The following is a 21444-nucleotide window of genomic DNA, read 5'->3' on the forward strand; positions in this document are numbered from 1 at the left end:
GTGAGCAGGGCTGTACCAGCCCCAGGTTGGTATCATTTTCCTTTATGCAGATATTAAATCTTTTATAGAACTCAGCAGCTTGCAGCAGTCTCCACAACTTGGCAAGGAAAGCAGCCTGGGATGAGGGAATTGCTTTTTGCAAGCCCCCTGAAAAATTTGGTGGTTAGAAACTACTGAAAACCTCCATGTCCTGCCTGTGATGCAGCTGATGCTGGTGACCAGCCCAACCTACCACCACCCCCAGCCCCACTGCCCCTCAACTCCTCAGCTCCCATCACCTCCAAATTAAGCTCCAGCTCAAGGAGGAGACCAAAACAGAGCAGATTTCCCTTTCTTCCCACAGTGGCACCACCAATGCCGACCACAAGCAGGCACAGCTGGCTCTCACCCCATCGTGGTCTCCAAACTCCTCAGGAAAGGCTTGTTCCCCCAGCCTGGGGGGCTGGCAGGGCTCTGGCTGCAGCAGCCCCCAACACCCACTCCACCCCCCTCCTTGGCAGAGCCACACTGTCACAGACAGCCCCCCCCCCCCCCCCCCCCCGGCTCTGTAGAGCTCTGCCAACGCCCCTGACTCCACTGCTGGCACGGCTGCAACAGTGACACCCTTGTGGTGACACCCCTGCAGGGACACTGGCAGCCCTGGCCCCAGCAGAGGGTGGGCACTTGAACCCCCTGCCCCCCTGCAGCATAGCACTGCCTTTGACTTTCCCCCTTCAAAAATGAAGGAATCGCCTATAGGATAGGAATCTGGCAGGAGGACGTGAGCAAGTCTTGCAAGACCCAGTGCTCAAGTTTTTTGGAAACTGAATTTGGGGTTTCACTGGCAACTTCCATCATGGATTTTCAGACCATGAACCATTGTTCCAGTCACCAGTTCTGATCTTCAGATCAGGAACATCAAGAAACAAAATCCTCTTCCAGACATTTCTGTATCAAACCCCAAACCTGCAGTTTAGAAAGAAATTCCCTTCCAGCCCAAGTCACTTCACAGAATGCTAACATCTCCAGCAAGGCTCTTCCAGCCATTAATTAACCCCTGTTAATTCACTCACACACACCTGGTAACGGGTCATAGGTAACTGTATAATCACAGCACACGTTTCTCCAGGATCAGGATTCCTCCCAGTGCCTGGCAGGTATCAAGGGAATGCAGCCCAGACAAGGAAATCTGTGGGATTCCTGCTGCAAATCCACAGGGAAGGCTCAGAAGAGACACGATGGGGCCATGGCTTGAGCAGGCAAAGCCCCAAGGATCTGCGGCCTCTGGCACCATTCCACAGCCCTGTGGACACAGGTGAGCCATGCCACAGCCAGCCAGGTGCAGGGCACCACTGAACCCTCACTGGGGTGACACGGGGTGGGTGCTGCGGGGAGCCCCGAGCACCTCAGCAGCACACTGAGGCCGGTGTGTGTGTTCACACCTTCCCGAGCAACAGGAGGAACCACGCAGCAGAGGAGTTGCTAAGAGACGCGTGCCTCCCACCACCGTGCCCAGCACCCACTCCCAGGGCTGGGGGTGCACAGCCAGCACCCCGGGCGGCTCAGAGCCCTGCAGAGGGACAAGGGGCAGGGACACGGTGCCCGGCATTGCTCTGCCCACAGAGGTGACCCTGGGAGCACCTCAGGCACGGCCCCACCATGTCTCAGCTGGCAGCTCCTTTTCCTCCACAGTGCAGGAGCCACACACAAGATCAGATCGTGTCACCACTGACCTCGGGGCTCCCACCACAGCTGTCATCAGAAGCACAAACAAGGAGAGCCGCAGGAGCCCCATGACAATGGATACAGCACAGTCCTTCCCCACCAGCTGCTGTGACTCCCCCAGCTGGGCTGGTGGGACCCCAACTGAGCCACTGCCACGGCCTGTGCCAGCCTTGTGCTCCCACCCATCTCTATCCGAGTACCTTTCCTCTTCTCTTCGAATTCCATCAACCCAACAGATTTCTGTGGCTGAAGACCTCCACAAAGGCAGAAAGGCCCCTCCAGCACCAGGCCTGGCTTTTACATCCTCCCCGTCTCAACCTCACTGAGTGTCCTTTGTCCTTGCACCACGAGGCCGATGAAACAAATTCTGTGATTTACATTCCCCCAACCCATGCAACCTTTCAGTCCATCTTCCTTTCCTCCTTTTCATAGAAACCCAGAAGGATCGAAGTGGGATGCAAGCCTCCAGATAAGCACCCAGGCTGTTGCCCTCATGCAGCATCACCATGGTGGCCAGCACCCCTATAGCAGGGCCACCACTCCCAAAAACACCTCGTGTGCCCCTGCGGTGACATTCCTGGCATGAGGCAGTCGGAACGGAGCTAAGCACACTGCCACCAAGCTGAGACAACAAAACCCAGGGCAGGGAAACGGCAGTGCCTGGCAGGCACCAAACTGCACCAGGGCTCCCAACACAGACCAAAGGCACCCGCGGCCCTGTCGCCTTCCCTGCTGTGGGCCAGCTGCAGAAACCTGGAGGTTTGGGCTCACCGAGGGCAAGAGGGGCCCTTAGGCTGGGGGACTGCCAGCCCACATTGGGCCTCAGCACCGCACGATCAACCTTCCCCTGTGCTCGGCTCCACCGCAGCCACTCGCCCATCCTGGCCTCCAGCTCCATCCCAGTCCCCCCCTCCCATCTCAGCCCCCCGGCTGCACCGTAGGCCCTCACCGACGGTGGTGCCCCAGCTCCATCGCAGCCCCTCGACTCCATCCCAATCCCCCAGCTCCATCGCAGCCCCTCGGCACCACTGCATTTCCTCAGCTCCTCTGCAGTTCCTCGGCTCCATCCCTCCCCTCGCTGCCGGTTCCCGGGACGCGGGCTGCAGTTTTCCGCATTTCTAATGTTAACGGGCTCCAGCGGATCCCGTTCCCCGTCGACGCCGAGTACGAACCCCCCCCTCCCCCCGCCCCGATGCCGGACCAGAGTCCGCCCCCGCCCGCCGCTCCCGGCAGAGGCCGCGGGCGGAGTCCCCGGCCCTGCGCAGGCCCGGCCGCGACCACCATCGCTGCGGGGCCGGGCCGGGCCGGGGGCGGCTGACGAGCACGTCCCCTTCGGTCTCTCCCTCCCGGCCCGCCCGGCCCCCGCAGCCGATGGCGGAGGCGCAGCTCCCGTAAGTCCCGGCACCGAGCAGGCCGCGCCCGCTCCCCCGCGCCCCCGGCCCCGCCGCCGCAGGGCCCGGCGCGATCCCGGTCCCGTGGGCAGGGCCGGGCCGGGCCCCGCGGGCGGCAGCGGGCGCAGGTGCAGCAGCGGTGGGGACAAAGGCGACGGCGCGGCCGGGCCGGCTTGGTGCCCCGCTGCCGGTGCCCCGCTCGGTGCCCGATTGCCGGTGCTCACCCTCGATGGAGATGACGTGCTCGCGGATCTGGCTCTGCAGCGCCAGGTCCTCCACGCGCTCGATGAGGTCGTAGATGGCGTAGATATTAGGGTGCACGGACTCGAAGCGCCCGATTTCGGCGCGGATCGCGGCCGAGTTGGAGAGCCCGAACTGCGGCGGGGGCGGCCCGCCGGGCTGCGGCCCCGAGGGCCCGGGCACGGGCACCGGCACCGGCCCGCCCGGCGCCGCCAGGCTCTGTTGCTGCCCGGGGCTCTGCCCGGCGCCGCCCGGGAAGTTCATCGCGGCGGCGGCAGGGCCGGTCAGCGGCGCGGGGCTCCGGGCAGCCGCTGCATGGCCGCAGCCGCGTCCTTCCGCGGGTCCCCCGGGCTCCGCCGCCGCCCCCGACCGCCTCCCGCCCGCCCCGCCCCGCCCCGCCCCGCCCCGCCCCGCCCGCGTCAGCGGGACCGGCGCCGCGGCGGGCGGGGAACGCGGGCAGCGAAGGCGGCAGAGCGGGAGCGGAACCGGGACTGGGGAGGGGGAGTGGAGGACTGTCGCTGCCCGGCCCCTGCCCGCCCGGTACCACGGCGATGGGCACTCGCCTCCCTGCCCAGCCTGGAGCCCCGTGTGCCAGCCCTGCCCCCGGCTGCGCCTCAGAGGTGATTTCCTCGTTAATCACCCCAAGGTCGTTAGTGAAGCTGTGGAACGTGACCGGTCCCGAGAAGTTCCTGGGTGCCCCCCAGCTGCTGCTCCACTGCGGTGGGGTCTCCTCCCTGGTCGCCCCCCGCCCACAGGCCGACTGCTGTCACCCTGCTCTATGCTCAGCACAGGCTGCTCCGGGCCACTCCGGTGAGGGCTGGCGCGATGATGGAACTGCCCAGGGGACCACTGTGGCGACAGTCCAGCCATCTCAGGACATGCCTGTTGGGCAAGGACTGACACGCCTCCCGTTGTGCCCATCCCTAAAACAGCTGGCATGGGGTGACCTGTGGCACAGGGAGGCTCTAGCTGGACACAGGACTGGCAGCCCTTGGCTGCATCTTGGGAGCCAGTGGAGGTCGCTGGGGCATCACTGGGGATTATCTGAAATCTTCCAAATGGCTGAGAAACATAAAAAGCCAGAATAATGGGCCCTGGCAGATTAAATGAAAAAAAAGTGAAATTTGGGAGAGGAGAAGGAACAGAAAGGTGAGCACCTGAGAGAACCAAGATTGCAATGGATTTCTCCTTCGGTGCGACTGGGACCAGAGTCGTGGTGGGCAGCAATGCCCCAGTGCCAGAGGGGCTCAGGGAACAGCGGGGAGCTGGTTCCCACCCTCTGCCCTTCTCTGGGTGATGGTGGGAAGGGTTGGAGGAGGAGGAAGACAAGGAGGGAGAGGACAGCAAGGAGGAGAAGAAGGAGGAGAGATCTCTGGGAAGTTTCTAAATGCCTCCCGGCTCCGGAATCCTCTGTGACTCGGCAGTCGGTGCTGAGGTGTGTGGGTGGGAGAAACACCTCCCTGCACTTTCCCCTCCCTCTTGTGCCCTTCCAGCATTCCTTGAGGGCATCCCAACCGTCTCTGCCACGAGAAGGGATTTATTAGAAAACAACTTTTATGAGGGTTTTTTTGAAAGTATTTAGAAAATCTGTATCTGTTACAGCACCGGTGCCCCCTCACTCTGTGTGTTCCCGTCACCTACACACCCACCTGCATGCGCCCCAAGTTTTCCAGAGGTCTTTGAAAGATCTGTGAGTGGCAGCTCTGCTCACCGGGAGCTTCCCTGAGTGTCTGAAGGGATTACATCCATATGGGCTATGCAGGGCCATCCCACCACTCCGACACAACAGTGCCTGGCTGTGCAATGGCCTTTCTCCAGCCTTTTTTTTTTGGTCCTTGCTCATGGCCTTTTTCTCCAGCTTCTGCCATCACCATCATCATCATCATCCCAGAATGGTTTGGGTGGGAAGGGACATTAAAGCCCATCCAGTTCCAACCCCTGCTGCAGACAGGGACACCTTCTACCAGACCAGGTTGCTCCACAGCCCCTCCAGCCCAGCCTTGAATACTTTCAGGAAAAGGGCAGCCGCAGCTTCTCTGGGCAACCTGCGCCAGGGCCTCACCACCCTCACAGGGAAGAATTTCTCCCCAGTGTCCCACCAAACCCTGCCCTCCGTCAGTTATCATATGAACATTTATAAATTCTCTCCATTTCAGCACCTCTGAATGTCCGGACACCCCTCGTGCAGCTACCTACACCATATCACCCTCTCAGTCAGGGATTCCAGGATTTATCCCTGGTGGGGTCTGGAACATCATCCCTCCCTAACCCTCACCTGGCTGAGGCCGCAGCACAGAGGAGTTGAGGGGGCTTTCCCCTGACAGGTGGGCCCTGGCCACGCCCACATCCCCTGCCCCTACCTCCTCTTCTTTCTCCTCCTTTGCCTCCTGCTCCTCCTCCTTCTTATCTTCTTCTCCTTCCTTCTCCTCTGGCCGAGATATACAATGGCCACCCCCCTGCCCCAGCTTCTTGTGCCCCACGAGGGTATTCACAGACCACCCTGAGCTGACAGCTTAGGTCTCCTTGGGCCACCAGGATCCTCCAGCACCGGGGATCCCATGGGTCCCCAGCACCCAGCAGGACACAGGGCACAAGGATGGGATGAGACATGGGCGAACACTGGGATGGAGCATCACCCAGCCCCAGCCTGTGAAGGTGGGACTCTGGCCCTGCCAGGGACCCCCAGTCAGCACTGGGGCCAGTACTGGAGAACTGGAGCCTGGAGTGTTGCAGAGGTGCAGAGGGAGCAGAGCAAGCAGATGGAGCTGGGGCTTTGCAAAGGGATGGGAAAACCCAGGAGAGAAGTTCAATATGCTGAAAAGGCAGGAGAGGGTGGGGACGAGTGGAGGCTTTCAGGAGCAAACATTCCCTCAGGGATGGCCAACCACCTGCCCTCTGCAGACACAGGCCACTTGAAGATGTAAACTGCTTTTCAGGATGGATTTCACCCTCAGATCATGAACTTTCTCTGCTCCATCTGAAACACTTCCATCTGACGTTGCAGTTTGTGAGTGCCTCAAACCATTGCCGCTGCCAAGAGGAGCTGCCACCTTCTCCTGCCACTGCTCCCACCCCCGGACCTGCCACCCTGGTACCCGTGGTGCCCGTGGCAGTGGGGTGGAGCAGGAGGGGTGTGAAGGTCCCTTCCCTCCCAAACCATTCCATGACACCAGGCGTTGCCAGAGCCCGTGTGGGGCAGCACGAGGGTCCCCACAGCACACTTGCAGTGTCCAGCCAGGATGCAGGGCTGGGGAGCAGCACCCCCAGAACAGAGCTGAGGGGAGATCAAGGCCCAGAGCTGAGCTTCAGTCAGTGTCTGAGCAAAATGGGCAGAGACGGGGGTCCCAGGGGCTCTCCATGACTTTATGGATTCTCAGTGCACTGGGACACTGAGGGGTTTGGTTGCTCTTGCAATAAAAACTGGGGCTTGCTTTCTGTGGGGACATCTCTGTGAGGACAGCTGGGGGACACTGCTGCTCTTTCCCAGACTCAGGGGAGCAGGAAATTCCATCCGTCTCTGGGAGGCTCGGGCTGCCCGTCCTCCTGTGCACCAGCATAGTTGTGGCTCCTGTTCCCAAACACATCGGGGGCACTTTGCTGCATGGTAGCATCGGTTCAGGGGGAGAGAGGTGTTTAATGTCATCCTCCAGTGACAGGGACTGTTCTCTCTGGGCTGGGGATCAGCCAGCAGCTTTCCCCGGAATAGCTGCAGCTCTTTAATCTCACTCTGGAGCATGGAGGTACCAGCCTTAATCCCATCCAGATCCGCACCATGTGGCTGTCAAACGGCAAATCCAAAATGCACTGCTCAGTGGCTGGAGCATCCCGCTGTGTCCCTGCCACAAGGCTCTGGGCAGCTCTGGGTGTGGAGCAGAGAGGAGCAGAGTGTCCCACCCAGAGGTCATGTCCCCTTGCCGTGCCAAGGACACAGCGTGGCTGCTGGCCTCGTAGGGTGAGCACAGGCCAAAGGACCGTGGCTGGCTCTGTGCCTTGTTGTGACCCACCACAACACCATCAGCCATCTCACACCTCCCCGTGGGTTTTGGTGACACCTGGGACATGTTCCACTCCAGGTGTCCACCTGCCCATTGAGGGGCCCCGGGTTCCTCTTCTGGGCTGGGTGGGTGGGTGGCATCAGCACTGCCTGTCCGCAAACCAGGGACACCACAGGGTGGACATCCATGTCTGGGGTGGTGTCCCAGTGTCCCCTGTGCCCCACTGGAGCAGAACCCCTCTGTGACCCCTCTCTGGTCACAAGCCCGGAGGAGCTGGACTGTCTGAATACGTGGGCTTTGGGAAAAGAGGCTGAAAATGGAAAAAGGTGGATTAAACCCCCCTGGGCACTGTGGAGGTCCTGACCAGAGATCAGGGTCCACAATCCCAGGAAGGCCTGTGGGACAGGAGGGGGCTCAGCCCAGTCATGGGGGGAGACCACCGGGAGAAACACTGAGGAATGGTGAAATGGCGACTAAAGAGGAAACAGAAGGGGGGGACCATGAACCCTGGAGAAAACACAATGGGGCAGCCCTTCTCCTGGGAGTGTTTTCCCCAGTATCCAACCTGAACCTCCTCTGGCACAGCTTGAGGCCGTTTCCCCTTGTCCTATCCCTTGTTTCCCAACAGCAGAGCTCAACTCCCACCTACCCTGTCAGTGACTTGTGCAGAGCCACAGGTTCCACCTCAGCCTCCTTTTCTCCAGGCTGAGCCCCCTTTCCCAGCTCCCTCAGCCTCTCCTGGGGCTCCAGACCCTTCCCAGCTCCATTCCCTGCCCTGGACATGCCCCAGCCCCAGCGGGGCTGAGCTGCAGCAAGGGGCTGGGACACCTGTGGGAGTCACTATGAGGGGGGTCCTTACCCTGCTGACCCCTGAGACCACCTCACTGCCACTTGCAGAGCCTGGGCAGGGCAGGGAGTTCCCACCTCCAGGACTAGACATCACTTTAGATCACCAGTCTGTCAGGAGAATATAGAAAAATCCAATGGATTCAGAGCAGCCCTGGGCAGGGCAACATGAACTGCTGGTTCCTGAGCAGCAGATTTAAGGAACACAATCTGCTAATCTTTCCTGGGAAACTGAAGGTGACTGGATGACACTGGAGAAGTACTTTCAAGGGAATATTAAGCAGCTTCTTAATCGAGGCAGAGAGGATGGAAAAGTGTCACTCTCCACTCCCTGGGAGCTGAAGCCAGACAAATCCACAGTGACAACGAGACACTAGATTTATCAGGGAGGGGATGAACCTCTGGATAAACCTTCAAATCTGAGCAGACAGAACCCCTCCAGCAGAGGATCTGGGCTCATCCCAACATCGGGAAGGGATAAATCCTGTTTCTCTGCCTGCACGGATCAGTCATGGTTTAAATCTGCTGCTGCTGTCACATCCCTTGCTCTGACAGCCCTGGGATCTCCTGGGCACCTGGCAGCTCCAGGCTGGAGATGGGTTTTGCCTTACTTGGAGTGGGGATCCCTCACCTGCAGCCCTTCCTTCCCACCCAGAGGCAGATAGAATCCCAGAACAGAAATCATTAATTCCCTCCTGGGAGGCCCCCAACCCCAGATATCTTCAGCAGGAAGGGGCTGCCCTGGCACGCTGATGCCTCCTGGTTTCATCCTGATTTTTTTCCCAGGAAAAATAATATGGAGAATAAAATCCCCATGATGATCCCAGGAAAGGTCAGTGCCATACCAGAGAGGGACACACAGAGGGTTCGCCTTGGGGACAGGGGACATTGTTGCCCAAAATTTCCCTTCTACCCACAATTGTCCTTTGTGGGAGAGTCAGTTTGTTCCCATCTCCCCCATCCCTGTTGCCATATTTCTATGGTTGGTTCACCTAAAATTAAGAATTTTTGACATAAAACTAATAACTTTTCACTTAAAACTAAGAATCTTTTACCTAAAGCAGACAGTTTCTAGCCTAAAATTAAGACCTTTTCACCTAAAATTAAGATTTTTTTCACCCATAATAAAAGATTTTAATCAGGGCCTGCAGGTGGCTTTGGGCACTCCTGGGAATTCACAGCTCCAGAATCACTGAGGATAGAAAACTCTCAGAGATGCCCAAACCCACCCACCCTCAGCATGGCCGTGGCCACCACTGCCCATGTCCCCAAGTGACACATCCACAGAAATTTAAACCTGGGAGTATCTAGAGTATTTGGGAGTGGCTGGAGCCATACTGGGGGTAACTGGTATTACAGCAAGCAACTGGAACTACAGTGGGGGAAATGGCATCATACTGGGGCTAACTGGGTTCATACTGGGAATTACAGCAGGAGCAACTGAAACCATACTGGCAGCCGCTGGGATCATACTTGGGAGCAGCTGGGCCCATGCTGGCGTAACACTGTGAGCACAGTGGAAATGCCAGGGAACATACTGCAAGTTACTGGAGTAATAGCGGCAGTGCCTAGGGGGGCTGGGATCACATAGGCAGTGACTGGAGGTAACCGGGATTACACCGGGAGTGCTTGGCGCCGGGCCGGAACTACAACTCCCGGCGTGCTCCGCGCGGCGACCACTGCCCCGCCATGGCTCGTACACTCGGGACTACATATCCCATCGCCCCTCGCGCCCGGCCGGAAGCGGCGCGATGGCGGCCCGAGCCCGGTCCGGTGCGGCCGTGGCCCCGGCCCCGGTTTCCCGCGACCCCGCGGGCTGAGGCCGCTCCCGCCCGGTACCCTCTCCCGGTGCGCCACCCGGTCCTGCCATGGCGCTCATCGAGGGCGTCGGTGATGAGGTGACGGTACTGTTCACGCTGCTGCTGGCGGCCGCCGTGCTGGGGCTCGCCTGGGCCTCCACACGCGCTCCCGAGCCCGCGGCGCCGGCGACTGAGGCGGCCCCGAGCACGGTCCCCGCCGAGCGCAAGGCCCCCACCCCGGCCCAGGCCCCTGCCGAGGGAGCGGCGGCCTCCGATGAGGCGGGGGGGCTGCGGCACCGGAACCCTCCCGCTGCCACCCCCGAGGGCCCCGCCGAGCCCACGCTAGTGCTGCGGCTCAAGTTCCTGAACGACACGGAGCGCCTGGCGCGGGTGCGCCCCGGGGACACCGTCGGTGCGCTCAAGAGGTGAGGGGGTGTGGACAGGGGCGACTTGCCCCGCCTGGGGAGTCCCCGAACCCCACCGGGCGTCCCTCCCCTCCCCGCAGCACCTGGCAAGGGACAGCGGGTGGCCCGGGGCAGGTGGCCTGTGCCCGGATAGCTGTGCCTATCCCTGGCGGGGCTGTGCGACAACCCAGCCTGGCAGGTGACACCTGGGGTGGCTGATGGGCACGTGCACGCTCGGGTGTGTGGGCAGGGCAGGGCAGGAGGGTGCGTTGGCAGGGAGTGAACAGAGGGGACTGTCCTGGCAGGTGACAGCTGGGTTGGGCACAAGTGTGTGGGATCAGGTGTGCAGGGTAGGATGGGGGGGTCAGGGTGGGCACATTCATGGGATGTGAATGAAGAAACTGGCCTGGCATGTGACACTTGGGGTGGCTGATGGGGACACGCAGGTTCAGCTGCACGGGTGGGCACTGTCACAGGAGGTGGGTGAGAGGGGCCTGGCCTGTCCTGTCAGCGGTGTGACCCGTGTCCCTGTCTCCTCCAGGACCTACTTCCCCGGGCAGGAGCAGCAGGTGCGGTTGATCTACCAGGGGCAGCTGCTGCGTGACGATTCCCAGAGTCTGGCGGGGCTGCACCTGGGCCACCTGAGTGTCCTGCACTGCCACCTGTCCCCGCCTAGCGTGGCCCCCGCGGCTCCCGGCACGCCCGGTCCCCGCAGCCCCGCGCCCGCCGCGCTGGGCGTGGGCAGCCTGGCGCTGCCGCTCTTCGTGCTGCTGCTGGCCCTGCTCTGGTACCTGCAGCTGCAGCACCGTCACGTCTTCACCGCCACTGCCACCACCTGCCTGGCCGGCCTCACCCTGCTCATCACCTTTGTGGCCTTCGCCATGTACCGCAGATAGCGCGGCCCTGACCAGCACCTGGGACACGAGGGACCTAGAGCCACACCTGGGACATTTAAGAGTCTGCCCAGGCCACCTGGGACATGGAGGGCTCTGCATTCAGCCCGCTCAACATATCGGGGGCACGTTGGGCCTGCCTGCTGCACCTGAGGTGGGGGGACTGGGCCTTGTGCTGTGTCCCCCACAGGCCCAGGAGTCCCGAGCAGGTGTCCAACCACACCCTGTCTGCACACAGGGGCTGATGCAGGAGTAGGGGCTCAGCTACCTCGGGGGGGGGGGGGGGGGGGTCCCGGCATCCCCTGTCCCTGCATGGAGTATCCCCCCAGCCACTCCATCTGCAGTAGCCCCTCGGGTACAGTCCTGCTCGGGGTGGTGTCTGTGCCCACAGAGCTTCTCCTCGTGGGAATACAGTTTGGCTGCTCCTGGGGGGCTGCATCTGGGATCCCGGTGCCTGGGGAGTGACATGAGCCGTGGGGTGCGCTCTTGAGGTCCCTGTGCCGGGGGAGGATCTGTGCTCCCAAGCGGTCCCGGTGCCGGGGGTGACTGCACTCCCCACTGTCCCGGGGGTTCCGATGCTGTCGTAGGGGGTCCCACTCCCCACCGCCGTTCCGATTAAAGCGGAAGGACTGTGACCGGCCGTGGCGTCCCGGCTGTGCTGCGCCGTGGGTCGGGGAAGGTGGCGGGGGGTGACCGGGGACACCGGCCGGGTTGAGGGGCGGGGCTCGGGAGGGGGCGGGGTCTGATGCCTCCCGCCACGCGCTCCGCAGGGCCGTAGCGCGCCTGCGCTGACGGCACCGCCCCGCTGTGTATGGAGCTCTCGCTCATTGGCGGAGGCGCGGCGCTGGTTTGCGCGCCGGCCCCGCCCCGGAAGTGTCGCGCGTGGGGCGGGGCCGCAGGAAGATGGCGGCGGGGCTGCGCTCTCGGGCCGTGTTCGTGCCCCGGCGGCGCTGAGTGGCGGCATTGGCGGCGGGACCAAGCGGCCGCCAGCGCCATGTACGGCCGGGATGGGCCGGGCCGGGCCGAGCCGGATGGGGGGCAGGGAATCCCGCGGGGGGGGGTGGGCAGGGTGGGCCTGCTGCCGATGGAGGTCGGGGTATACCCGGCAGAGGGGCGGGCGCTGTGGGGCGGGGGACACCGGGCAGGCCGGAGGTCCCGGCACCACGGAGTTGGGCAAGGCGACGGGCCCGGTGTTGGCGCGTTGTGCGGGCGGGGGCGCGGATCCCGGTAAGTGGGGGGAGCGCCTGCCAAGTCGGGGAATGCCCGCGGCCGCCCGTGCCCTCCGCCGTCCCAGCGGTCACGCCCCCACCGGTTTGTCCCGCAGGGTCCTCCGGAGCCGCGGAGCCCTCCGCGCCGTGCCGCCCCCGCCATGCTGTGCCCGCTGCTGTGCCCATGGCTCCGCGCTCTGACCCGGGCGGGCCCGCGGGGCCCGGCTGCCCGTGAGCGCCGCGGTGCCGCGATGTTCCCCGCCTGCTGCTGCGCCGGCAAGGCCAGGCCGCGGCTGCTGCTGCCCCTGGACCCCTACGGCCATGGGCTGCTGCCGACCGTGCACCCGGACGGCGGCCGGGGCCGGGCCCACGGCAAGAGGAAGAGCTGGAACTTCATCCATGAGAAGATGAGCTATGACACCTTCTTCACCATGAAGCGGCTGATTGAGCGCTCACGCAGCGTGGGCGAGGTGCTCCGCTGGGTCACGCAGAACCCGGGCAAGGTGTCGGCTAGTCACTACCCCATAGCGCTTCACAAGCTGGGCCAGCTCCTGCAGCAGCAACCAGGGCCGCCCATGGGGGCTGGGGACAGCCGTGGGCCCGCGGGGCAGGTGCTGGAGCAGCCGGAGTTCCACGTGCTCTGCCAGGCCATCGTTAGCGGCTGCGCCAAGTTCGACAACTTCAGCATCGTCAACTGCCTGTACGCAGCAGCTGCGCTGGGTGAGCCACCCCGGGGGTCTCAGGCAGGGTGGGGGGCACAGCGCTGCAACAGCAGCCAGGGCCTGGCTCTGGGGGTATTTATGTAGTGCTGGATTTGTGGCAGACGGAGCTGTGACCCTTGGGGGCTCAGCTCAGCAGGGATGCTCTGCTCTTCCAGAACAGGAGGGCTTAGTGTCCCTAGCTGAGCAGGAGGTTGATGCTGGACAGCTCTTGGCAAGATGTGTATCAGCCACTCCTGGGCTGTGTCTAGTTCCAGCTTGAGTTGCAAGCCCTGAAAACCAGGGAATACCTGAGTACCGATGGGGGAGACCATGGGTTTGGCTGAATTCTTGGAGGGCACAAGCCCCATGTCACTGGGTGTTTGTCTCCCACTGTGTGGGAGAGAGGGTTTGAGGTATTTGGGTTCCTGTGCAGCTTCTTTGGGGTGCTACTATGCTGGGGAGGGTGCGTCCTGAGGAGCTGTGTCCCAGGGAATACTGCATCCTGGAGGCACCTCCTTCTGACTGGGTGACCCTGCAAGTTCTGCTGCAAGGAAGGGGATGGGGTCTACATCTAAAAAAGAGTGGAGCAGGGCAGTAGGGGGAATCTTTCCCTCTGCCCCACTCAGTGGGGCCTTACCTGCAGTGCTGCTTCCAGCTCTGAAGCCCAGCAGCAGAAAGACTTGGAGTGAGCCCAGAGGAGATGCTCTGGGAGCTGGAGGGGGACTTTGAACAAGGGTCTGGAGGGACAGGAGAATAGAGAACGGTTTCCCACTGAGAGCAGGGGTAGGTGGGATATTGGCAAGGAATTCTTCCCTGAGAGAGTTGGGAGGCCCTGGCACAGGGTACCCAGAAAAGCTGTAGCTGCCCCATTCCTGGAAGCGTCCAAGTCCAGGTTGGACATTGGGGTTTGGAGTGCCCTGGGCTAGTGGAAAGTGTCCCTGGTCATGGCAGGGGGTGGGACTGGATGATATTTAAGGTCCCTTCCATCCCAAACAATTCCAGGATTCCACGATCTGGCGGGTGCCTGCCCTTCTGCCCACGGCTCCCCCCATCCTGTTCTTGCTGGGCCAGGGCTCGGCGGAGCCGCCCGGCCGTGGTTGACGCAGTAACTCGAGCCCCTGCCGGGCTGGGGGGGGCCGGCTCTGCCCGGCGCCGGGTGTTTGTTGACACTGAGCCGGAGCTGCCGGCTCCGCTGGCCTCGCCAGGCTCCCCGTGCTGGGCCCCCCACAGCGCTGCTGTGCCCCCCACTTTGTTCTGCCCCCTTGTCCCTCATTAACACTAACTCCAGCTTTCTTTTGAGGCCTTTTTACGGAACAAAGCGACTGCTCAGACCAATTCTGCACGTTCCCCCTCCTGAGTTCTGATTAACAATAACCCGCAGTGACTGGCCCTGTGCTACCCTGCGGCCTGTGCCCGCCCAGATCCTGGGGTGATGGGGAGCTCCGGGACCCCCCAATGCTCTCTGCCTTTGCTGAGGAGATCCCTCCTGACAGCCAAGGCACTGAGCCTTTGCCCAGGCCTGGGTAACACGTTCTGAGCTGAAGGGAAGCGTTTCCTTGGGAGCCAGGTCACACAAGCTGAAGCTGAGCTGAGAAACAGGAGAAGGTCAAAAAAGCCAAAGGATTAGTCCCTGCTGGAACAAACAGGTTTAGTTTGGTCACATGGGATGTCATAGTTGTTTTCCAACCACAGTTTTTTATAATGAACTTTTTGAGATGAGTTTTGAGTGCCCAGAGCCCCTGGAAGTGTTTCATGCCAGGTTGGTTAGGGCTTGGAGCAATCTGGTCTAGTGGAAGTATCCCTGCCTGTGGCAGTGGGCTGGAGCTGGATGGGATTTAAGGTTCCTTCCAACCCAAAACAGTCTGAGATTTTGGGATTCTATGAATTATTTGTCTTTGAGATGTTTGAGAGTTAGGAAGTGAGCCTTGCTACTGTGGCTGAGCTGCAGGGCTTCCATTACAGTGGGATGGGTGGGAATGACCCCACAGCTCCACGCAGTGTTTTCCATGGTTCAGATGCTCTGATGCTCTGCTGGTGCTTTGCCTTCCCCTCTGTTCCCTTTCTTGGTTTGGTCACTGACCCAGCACATCCGTCGAGCTCTAGAGGTGGTTGTGCCATGGAGCTGAGGTGTGCCCGTGGGGCTGAGCCATGCCCAGGATGTGAGCCGTGCCCATTCCTCTGCAGGGCTGCCCGGGGAGTCTCCACTTGTGCGGGTGCTGGAGGACGAGTCCCGCAGCCGCCTGGGCCGCTTCAACCAGAAGGACGTGTCGATGGTGTTCAGCAGCGTGATGCGGCTGCACCCCTCCAGCCCCCACCCGCTGGTGGAGTCCTGCCTCAGCAGCCTGGAGCGGCACCTGGAGAAGGAGCGGCACCCCCAGACCCTCTTCCTGCTGCTCTCCTACTACCGGCTGCGGGCGCAGGCGCTGCAGGGCCACGCGGCCTCCGACCAGCAGCTCATCAACAACCGCAAGATCCTGCGCCTGGTGCGGCACACGCTGGGCCAGGTGAGCGCCATGAGGGAGCACGAGTTGGCGCTGCTGGATGAGATGCTGGCCCTGTGTGCCCAGGAGGCCAACAACAAGGCCCTGGAGGCCATCTTCAGCTCCCAGCTCTTCTATGAAAACCGGCAGGAGCGCTTCATTCGCAGCATGGCAGGTGAGGGGTGCCCAGGTGGGCTCCGGCGTTGCTACCCGCACTTGGGGTGCAGGGCTCTGGTCAGGCAGAGGACATGGAGGCATCTGGCCGGGTGGGGGGCAGCCTTGCAGATGCTTTCCCTGGCTCTGGGGGATGTTTGGGTGGTGGCAGCGTCAGCTGGGGCCCTGCTGAGCCCCAGAACTGGAGCAGAAGGAGCCCTGTGTCATGGCCATCCTTGTCACTGACAGCCCAGCCCTTTGACAGGCTGGGAGCCCCTCATTACTCTAGGGACTGGCAGGGACCAGGAGGCCCCCATTCCTTCAGGGACTGTTTTCCCACAGTGCCTCCAGGCTGGGCACAGATGTTTGATTGGATTTTGCAGAAGGCCTCACCTGTGCACATTCCAGCTGTGCTCCATCTGTGCCTTCTGGCTGTGCACGACAGGAATCTTCTTCAGCCTCTCACCTGACCCAGACCTGAGGGTTTGTTAGGAGCTGCCCGGCTTTTGAGGTTTTTGGGTCTGGCACTGCTGTCTGGTGCTGTCCTCCCACCTGCCCGGGCTGTGGTGGCTGTAGAGGATGTGGGGTGGGGACAGAGCTGGCCCCTGTGACGGCCTCTCCACTGTGTTGGTTCGCAGAGTGGCTGCCCCGAAAGGCAGAGAACCTCACCCCCTACACCATGGCCCTCATCGCCAAGTACGTGGCGCGGCACCGGCTGCGTGAACCCCGGCTGCTCGACACCATAGCCAACTTCCTGCTGAAGCGTGGGGAGCAGCTCGACAGCAAGGTGAGCACTTGTGGGGTCACCTCTGTCCGTGGGCACACCTGGGCAGTGGAGCCATGGCCCATCTCCATCCTGATGGGGCATTCCAGGGGACCAGGAGCCCTGCCCCGGTTCGAGCAGGTTCTGAACTCCTGTCTCTTCCTGGCATTGGGCGGGTGGCCGCAACCCGTCTTTTGTCCCACCCCGGCCCCACGCTCCTCTCTTGCCACAGGTGATCCAGAAGTTGGTGTTTCCCTTCAGCCGGATGAACTACCGCCCCTCCAACCATGGCGAGCTCTTCCCCAAGCTGGAGGCCATCTTGGAGCAGAAGGCCGGCAGCTCACCACTGGCCACCGTCAACATCCTCATGTCCATGTTCCAGCTCAGCCACTTCCCACAGACTGTCCTGCACCAGGTCTTCTCCCCAGGCTTCATCAGCAATGTCATGAGTATGTTGGGCCATGGCCGGGGTGCTCCCAGCCAGGGTGGGGGTGGTGCCAGCAGTGTGGCTGGGGGAGGGCAAGGGGTGCCCATCCCGCCGGGCTCCATGTGCGCTGCCCCGCAGGCAGCCCCTACGCTCTGATCGTGCGCCGGTACCTGTCGCTGCTGGACGCGGCCGTGGAGCTGGAGTTCCGCGAGTACAGCGGGCCCCGCCTCGACCCGCGCTACCGCGTCCTCATGTTCGAGCACGCCCTGACCGCTGATGAGGCCAACAGGAAGTACAGGTGAGGGGGAGGGAGCACCCCTCTGCTGTCCCTCACGGTGGGGGACAGGGGGTCTGTCCCCTGCTCTGGCAGGATCCCACGTGGTGTCGGGATTAAGGCCTCTGTGGCAGCTCCACAGCCTGGGGGGTAGTGCTCTAGAATCACAGAATAATGTAGAATTGCTGAATTGTATGGGTTGGGAAAGCCTGAGAGACTTCAGTGATATTCGTACAGGGAGAACTGGTTTGGAAACTCCTCCAAGTCCTGCCAGAGTTACCAACAGTGGAGGGCAGAAGCTGGGTGCAGGGGCTACCTTGACAAGGCATTCTCACAGTCAGTGCCCTCTCTGCCACTCCAGCCTCGCCACACCCCAGGCATTTTAGGGGATACCACCTGCTGGAAGCAGGACGTACAGGAGGTCAAGACACTGTTGTACAGGTGAAGGCTTTCAGATTGACAATGAGGAGAGCAAATTCAGGTTATGAAAATGCATCCTGCACATCCCTTTTCCCCAGCAGGACGTGGGCAGAGGAGTAGGAGCAAGGAAGGGTGGATGCATGAAGGGACTGCACATCTGGATGAAGATGTCATAACAATGCTGGGTGACCTAGCCCCTGAGTCCACCTGTCCCCCAGCACTGCTAAGGTCCCCACTGACCATGTCCCCGAGTGCCACAGCCATGTGGCTGTTAAATGGCCTCAGGGATGAGGACTCACCTCTGCCCGGGACAGTGGTGCCAGGGTAGGGCAGCCCTTTCGGGGGGCTTTTGGTGTCCCAATATTGCGAGGACCTTTTCTGCAAAAGGAACTGGGGCCCATCCCTTCTTGACTCCCAGTAGCAGAGCCCAAAACTCCAGCCCTGTGCATCCCACTCCTGGGAGTTCCCATCTCCACATCAATGTACTCAGCACCAGCAGTGCTGGGGACACATGCCAGCCTCTGCAGTGCCCCCATGATTGTCCCTCCTTGCAGCTACAAGGGGCTGGTGGCTGAGGCACTGCGACAGCTGGTGGGGGAGGAATGCTACCGACAGGACGAGGTGCTGCCCCCCGGGTACTGCACAGGTAACACCCTGGGCTCTGAGGAGAGGGCTGCCAGGTGGGATCCGGGGGCTGAGGGTGGGAAGTCATTTGGGGCCAGAATGAACTCTGGCTGTTATTTGTCACTGCGTTCCCTGTGACACTGCCTTTGGGACAAAGCATCCCACTGCCGAAAAGGGGGGGTTCCCCTGTGCCTGTTTGCTGGCTCTGAGTCCCAGCTGGGCCACTGAGCTCCTGAGCCTGTGCCCCATCAGTTGTTGATCCCTGCTCTCTCTCCTGCAGACTTCCTGCTCTGGATCAACCGCTCAGGCACGGTGCTGCCTCTGTCACGCGTTCCGGCAGCTTCCAGGGCACCCCCAGCCGTGTCCCCCGTCACCGTGTCCCTGCGGTCCAGCGTCCTTGCCCTCACCTCAGATTTGCAGGACTTTGCTCCGTTTGCTGCAGAGACGCCCAGCAGCCCCCCAGGCCCCCGGGAGAGTGGCCGGGCGGGGCGGTTCCTGCCTGCGCTCTGCCCGGCCCCAGGGGGGCCCTGCTTCCAGCCCCCCTCGGACTATTTCTGCGGGCTGAGCAAGGAGCCGTCCCTGGCCAGCCCGGGAAGCTCCACGCTCAGCAGCCCCTCTGAGTGCCTCTCGGCACCGCTGCCCGGCACCCCCGACTGCTCCCCCCGCACCTCCACCGCCTCCCTCTTCCAGTTCCCCATCGGCAAAATCCTGGAGGAGGAGGCCGCCGGCTGCCCTGGCCAAGAACACGGCTGCTTCCAGGGGGAACAGGCACAGGAGCAGCCTGAGGAGCGGAGCCTCCCGGGCAGTGAGGACGCCGGCCCCCCGGCCTCGCCGTGCCGGCCCAGCCCCAAGCGGGGCCCGGGTGAAGGGCCGCAGGGTGCCGAGGACATCCAGAGGTAGGGAGCAGGGCCACATTCCTGGGCTGTGCCCTGGTCCCTTCCGGCAGGACAGCCACCCCTGGCACTGCCCTGGGCTCCTGCTCGCTGAGACCCTGGCCCCTTCCTGCCCAGTGCCACGGGGTGCCCATGCTCCCATGTCCCCAGTGCCCCAGGGTGCTGGATACAGCTGTCCCGGCCATCAGCAGGGTCTGGGGTCACTTGGGGTGCTCCTCTGCAGCTGCCACGGTGCTGGGGAGCAGGGTCCATGGGGTGGGTGACACTGTGGCATGGGGTGACACTGTGCTCCCTGCTGTCCCCTGTCCAGGGTAGTGCTGTCCGTCAATGACAAGTGGCACTACTGCCAGAACTCTGACATCCTGGTGGGCTCCCGGGCCATGAGGGACCGGCACCTGCGGCTGCTGGGATACTGTCTGGTGCAGGTAAGTGGGGGCTGCCCCACCTCCTCAGGGCCAGGGGACACAGTGGGTGAGGGGCTGTGAGCTGGCATCCCCTTGGAAGGATGGGCCCGGACCTGGCATCCCCAGTGTAAACACTGCTGTCGCTGTGAGAGGAAGCAGGGGTGACTCATCTTCATTTCTCCTTGCCCTCCCCCACCCCACGCAGGACTTTTTCCATGCAGCTGGTGGGTGACACTAGCCCTGATGGAAAGCAGAGACAAGGGACAGTCTGTCCTGTGAGCTGAGACCAGACCTGAGTGAGGGGAAGGGGAAGGGGAGGGTGTTCAGCCCAGGCTGACAAGCGCAGCCACAGTGGTGGCATCGAGTGTGGAGCCTCAGGGTGAAATCGGGTCCCCCACCCGACACACATGGGTCCACGTGTGGTGACCTGTGCTCCCATGTGCTGAGGGGGCAGGAGGGAGATTGGTTCACCTTCTGTGCCAGAGCTCTGCCTGCTCTGGTTCCAGCCACAGCTGTTCCCTTCTGAGTGCTGGGACTGGAAGAGCCCTCAGGTCTGCAGCTCCTTTGGCAAAGTCCAGGTGTTGGTTTAGGATGTGCAGCTCCCACGTGCTTGTTTGTGGGTGGTTTTAGCCTGAGGATGCGTCTTTCTGAGGAAAATGGCTCTGGAAATGAGCCCTCAGTCCTGTTCACTCTTGCACTGCAGAGAGGACCAGGATTACAGCAGTACTTCCACCGTGCCATCCCACAGCCCTTTCCACACTGTCTTAGCCCCTGCTGCTGCCAGGCCGTGCCAGCCGCAGCTCCTCCTTATTCTGGAGCTCAGCAGCCCAGAGCCCTGTGTTTGTGCAGAGCTCCAGAGTCCTGTGACTCTGCTGAGAAATCACCTGGGAGCTGCCCAGCAGCATAGCTGGGCCGGGAGCAGGGCCAGCTCTCCCTTGATGGTGGGGTGAGGCTTGAGATTCCTCCCTCTGTGTGCCTGCACCACCTGTCCATGGCTGAGCTCAGGCTGGACCAGCCTGGAGCTGGGCATTGTCTACACTTCCCCTGCCCCTGTCCACATTTCTGTCCATCCCCTCGACAGGAATCTCCATCGCCAGGGAGGGATCTGCATCCTGGTTCTCCCTCTCATCCCCACAGCAGGCTGAATGGGGATGGGAGCTGGAGGTACTGGGGATGCAGGTGAGGCCAGAAATGCTGTCACGGCTCTGACCTCCTCCCTCTCCCCTCACAGCTACCCTACACGGAGCTGGAGAAGGTGAGTGGCATCGAGGAAGCCAAGCACTACCTGCGGCAGAAGCTGAGGGAGCTGCGCTTTTGAGGGACAGATCCGGGGGGTGTGGGGGGCCAGGTGGGTGCTGCCAGCCCCTTCCCCTGTGCAGGGGGATACGGAGCTGCCCCCCATCCCGGGGGGTCAGGGGGATATGGAGATGCCCCCCCATCTTTGGGGGCCAGGCTGTGGGGCCAGGCCATGGACACCTGTTCCTGCTGTGGGGCTGGGGGAGTGTGAGATTATTTATTGCCGTTATGGGGAGCCGGGGTGTGACTTGACGGGTGCTGGGGGAGGATGGGGAGGAGGTACTGGGGAAGGTCCTTCGTGGCCCCCTTGCCCCAGCTTTGCCACTTCAGCCCAGTCTGTTGCTGCAGGGGCTGGGCCTGGCCTGGCTTCCCTGGGCACTGGGGGCTATCCGCGTGTGTCCAGCACGGCTGCCGGGACGGACAGGGGTCCCGGGGGGGCTGCAGTGGATCATACACAGGGCCGGGAGCAAGTGTGCACACAGGGCTGTTCCCAGGGCCTGGGCCCACAGGAGGGGGGGTGTTAGGGAAG

The 21444-nt window shown here is 62.1% G+C and overlaps 3 protein-coding genes across 5 annotated transcripts in view; 2 read left to right on the plus strand and 1 right to left on the minus strand.

The window, feature by feature from the left end:
- AGAP3 (ArfGAP with GTPase domain, ankyrin repeat and PH domain 3) overlaps positions 1-3599 on the minus strand; it is a 56785-nt gene extending 53186 nt beyond the window's left edge. For both annotated transcript variants that reach the window (XM_062492924.1, XM_062492914.1), the window contains exon 1: positions 3320-3599. In XM_062492924.1, the coding sequence (XP_062348908.1) occupies positions 3320-3599 (280 nt within the window). The remainder of the gene's footprint in view (positions 1-3319) is intronic.
- A 6445-nt stretch (positions 3600-10044) lies between these two features.
- TMUB1 (transmembrane and ubiquitin like domain containing 1) lies at positions 10045-11504 on the plus strand. The gene is made up of 2 exons (XM_062492937.1): positions 10045-10400; positions 10921-11504. The coding sequence occupies exons 1-2, from the start codon at positions 10045-10047 to the stop codon at positions 11273-11275; spliced, it is 711 nt and encodes a 236-aa protein (XP_062348921.1). The 3' UTR covers positions 11276-11504.
- A 661-nt stretch (positions 11505-12165) lies between these two features.
- FASTK (Fas activated serine/threonine kinase) lies at positions 12166-21427 on the plus strand. Of its 2 annotated transcripts, none has more exons than XM_062505376.1 (10): positions 12166-12268; positions 12597-13200; positions 15366-15836; positions 16453-16601; positions 16810-17026; positions 17143-17302; positions 18253-18344; positions 18603-19218; positions 19526-19640; positions 20851-21427. In XM_062505376.1, exons 2-10 carry the CDS (start codon positions 12642-12644, stop codon positions 20935-20937), a joined length of 2466 nt encoding a protein of 821 aa, XP_062361360.1. In that variant the 5' UTR covers positions 12166-12268; positions 12597-12641; the 3' UTR covers positions 20938-21427. The 2 variants fall into 2 exon arrangements, with proteins under 2 accessions (XP_062361360.1, XP_062361356.1); XM_062505372.1 differs by lacking the exon at positions 20851-21427 and adding an exon at positions 20701-20810.
- Positions 21428-21444: the final 17 nt, after the last annotated feature.

The sequence above is a fragment of the Cinclus cinclus genome, chromosome 1, assembly GCF_963662255.1.
Source record: "Cinclus cinclus chromosome 1, bCinCin1.1, whole genome shotgun sequence".
Lineage (NCBI taxonomy): Eukaryota > Metazoa > Chordata > Aves > Passeriformes > Cinclidae > Cinclus > Cinclus cinclus.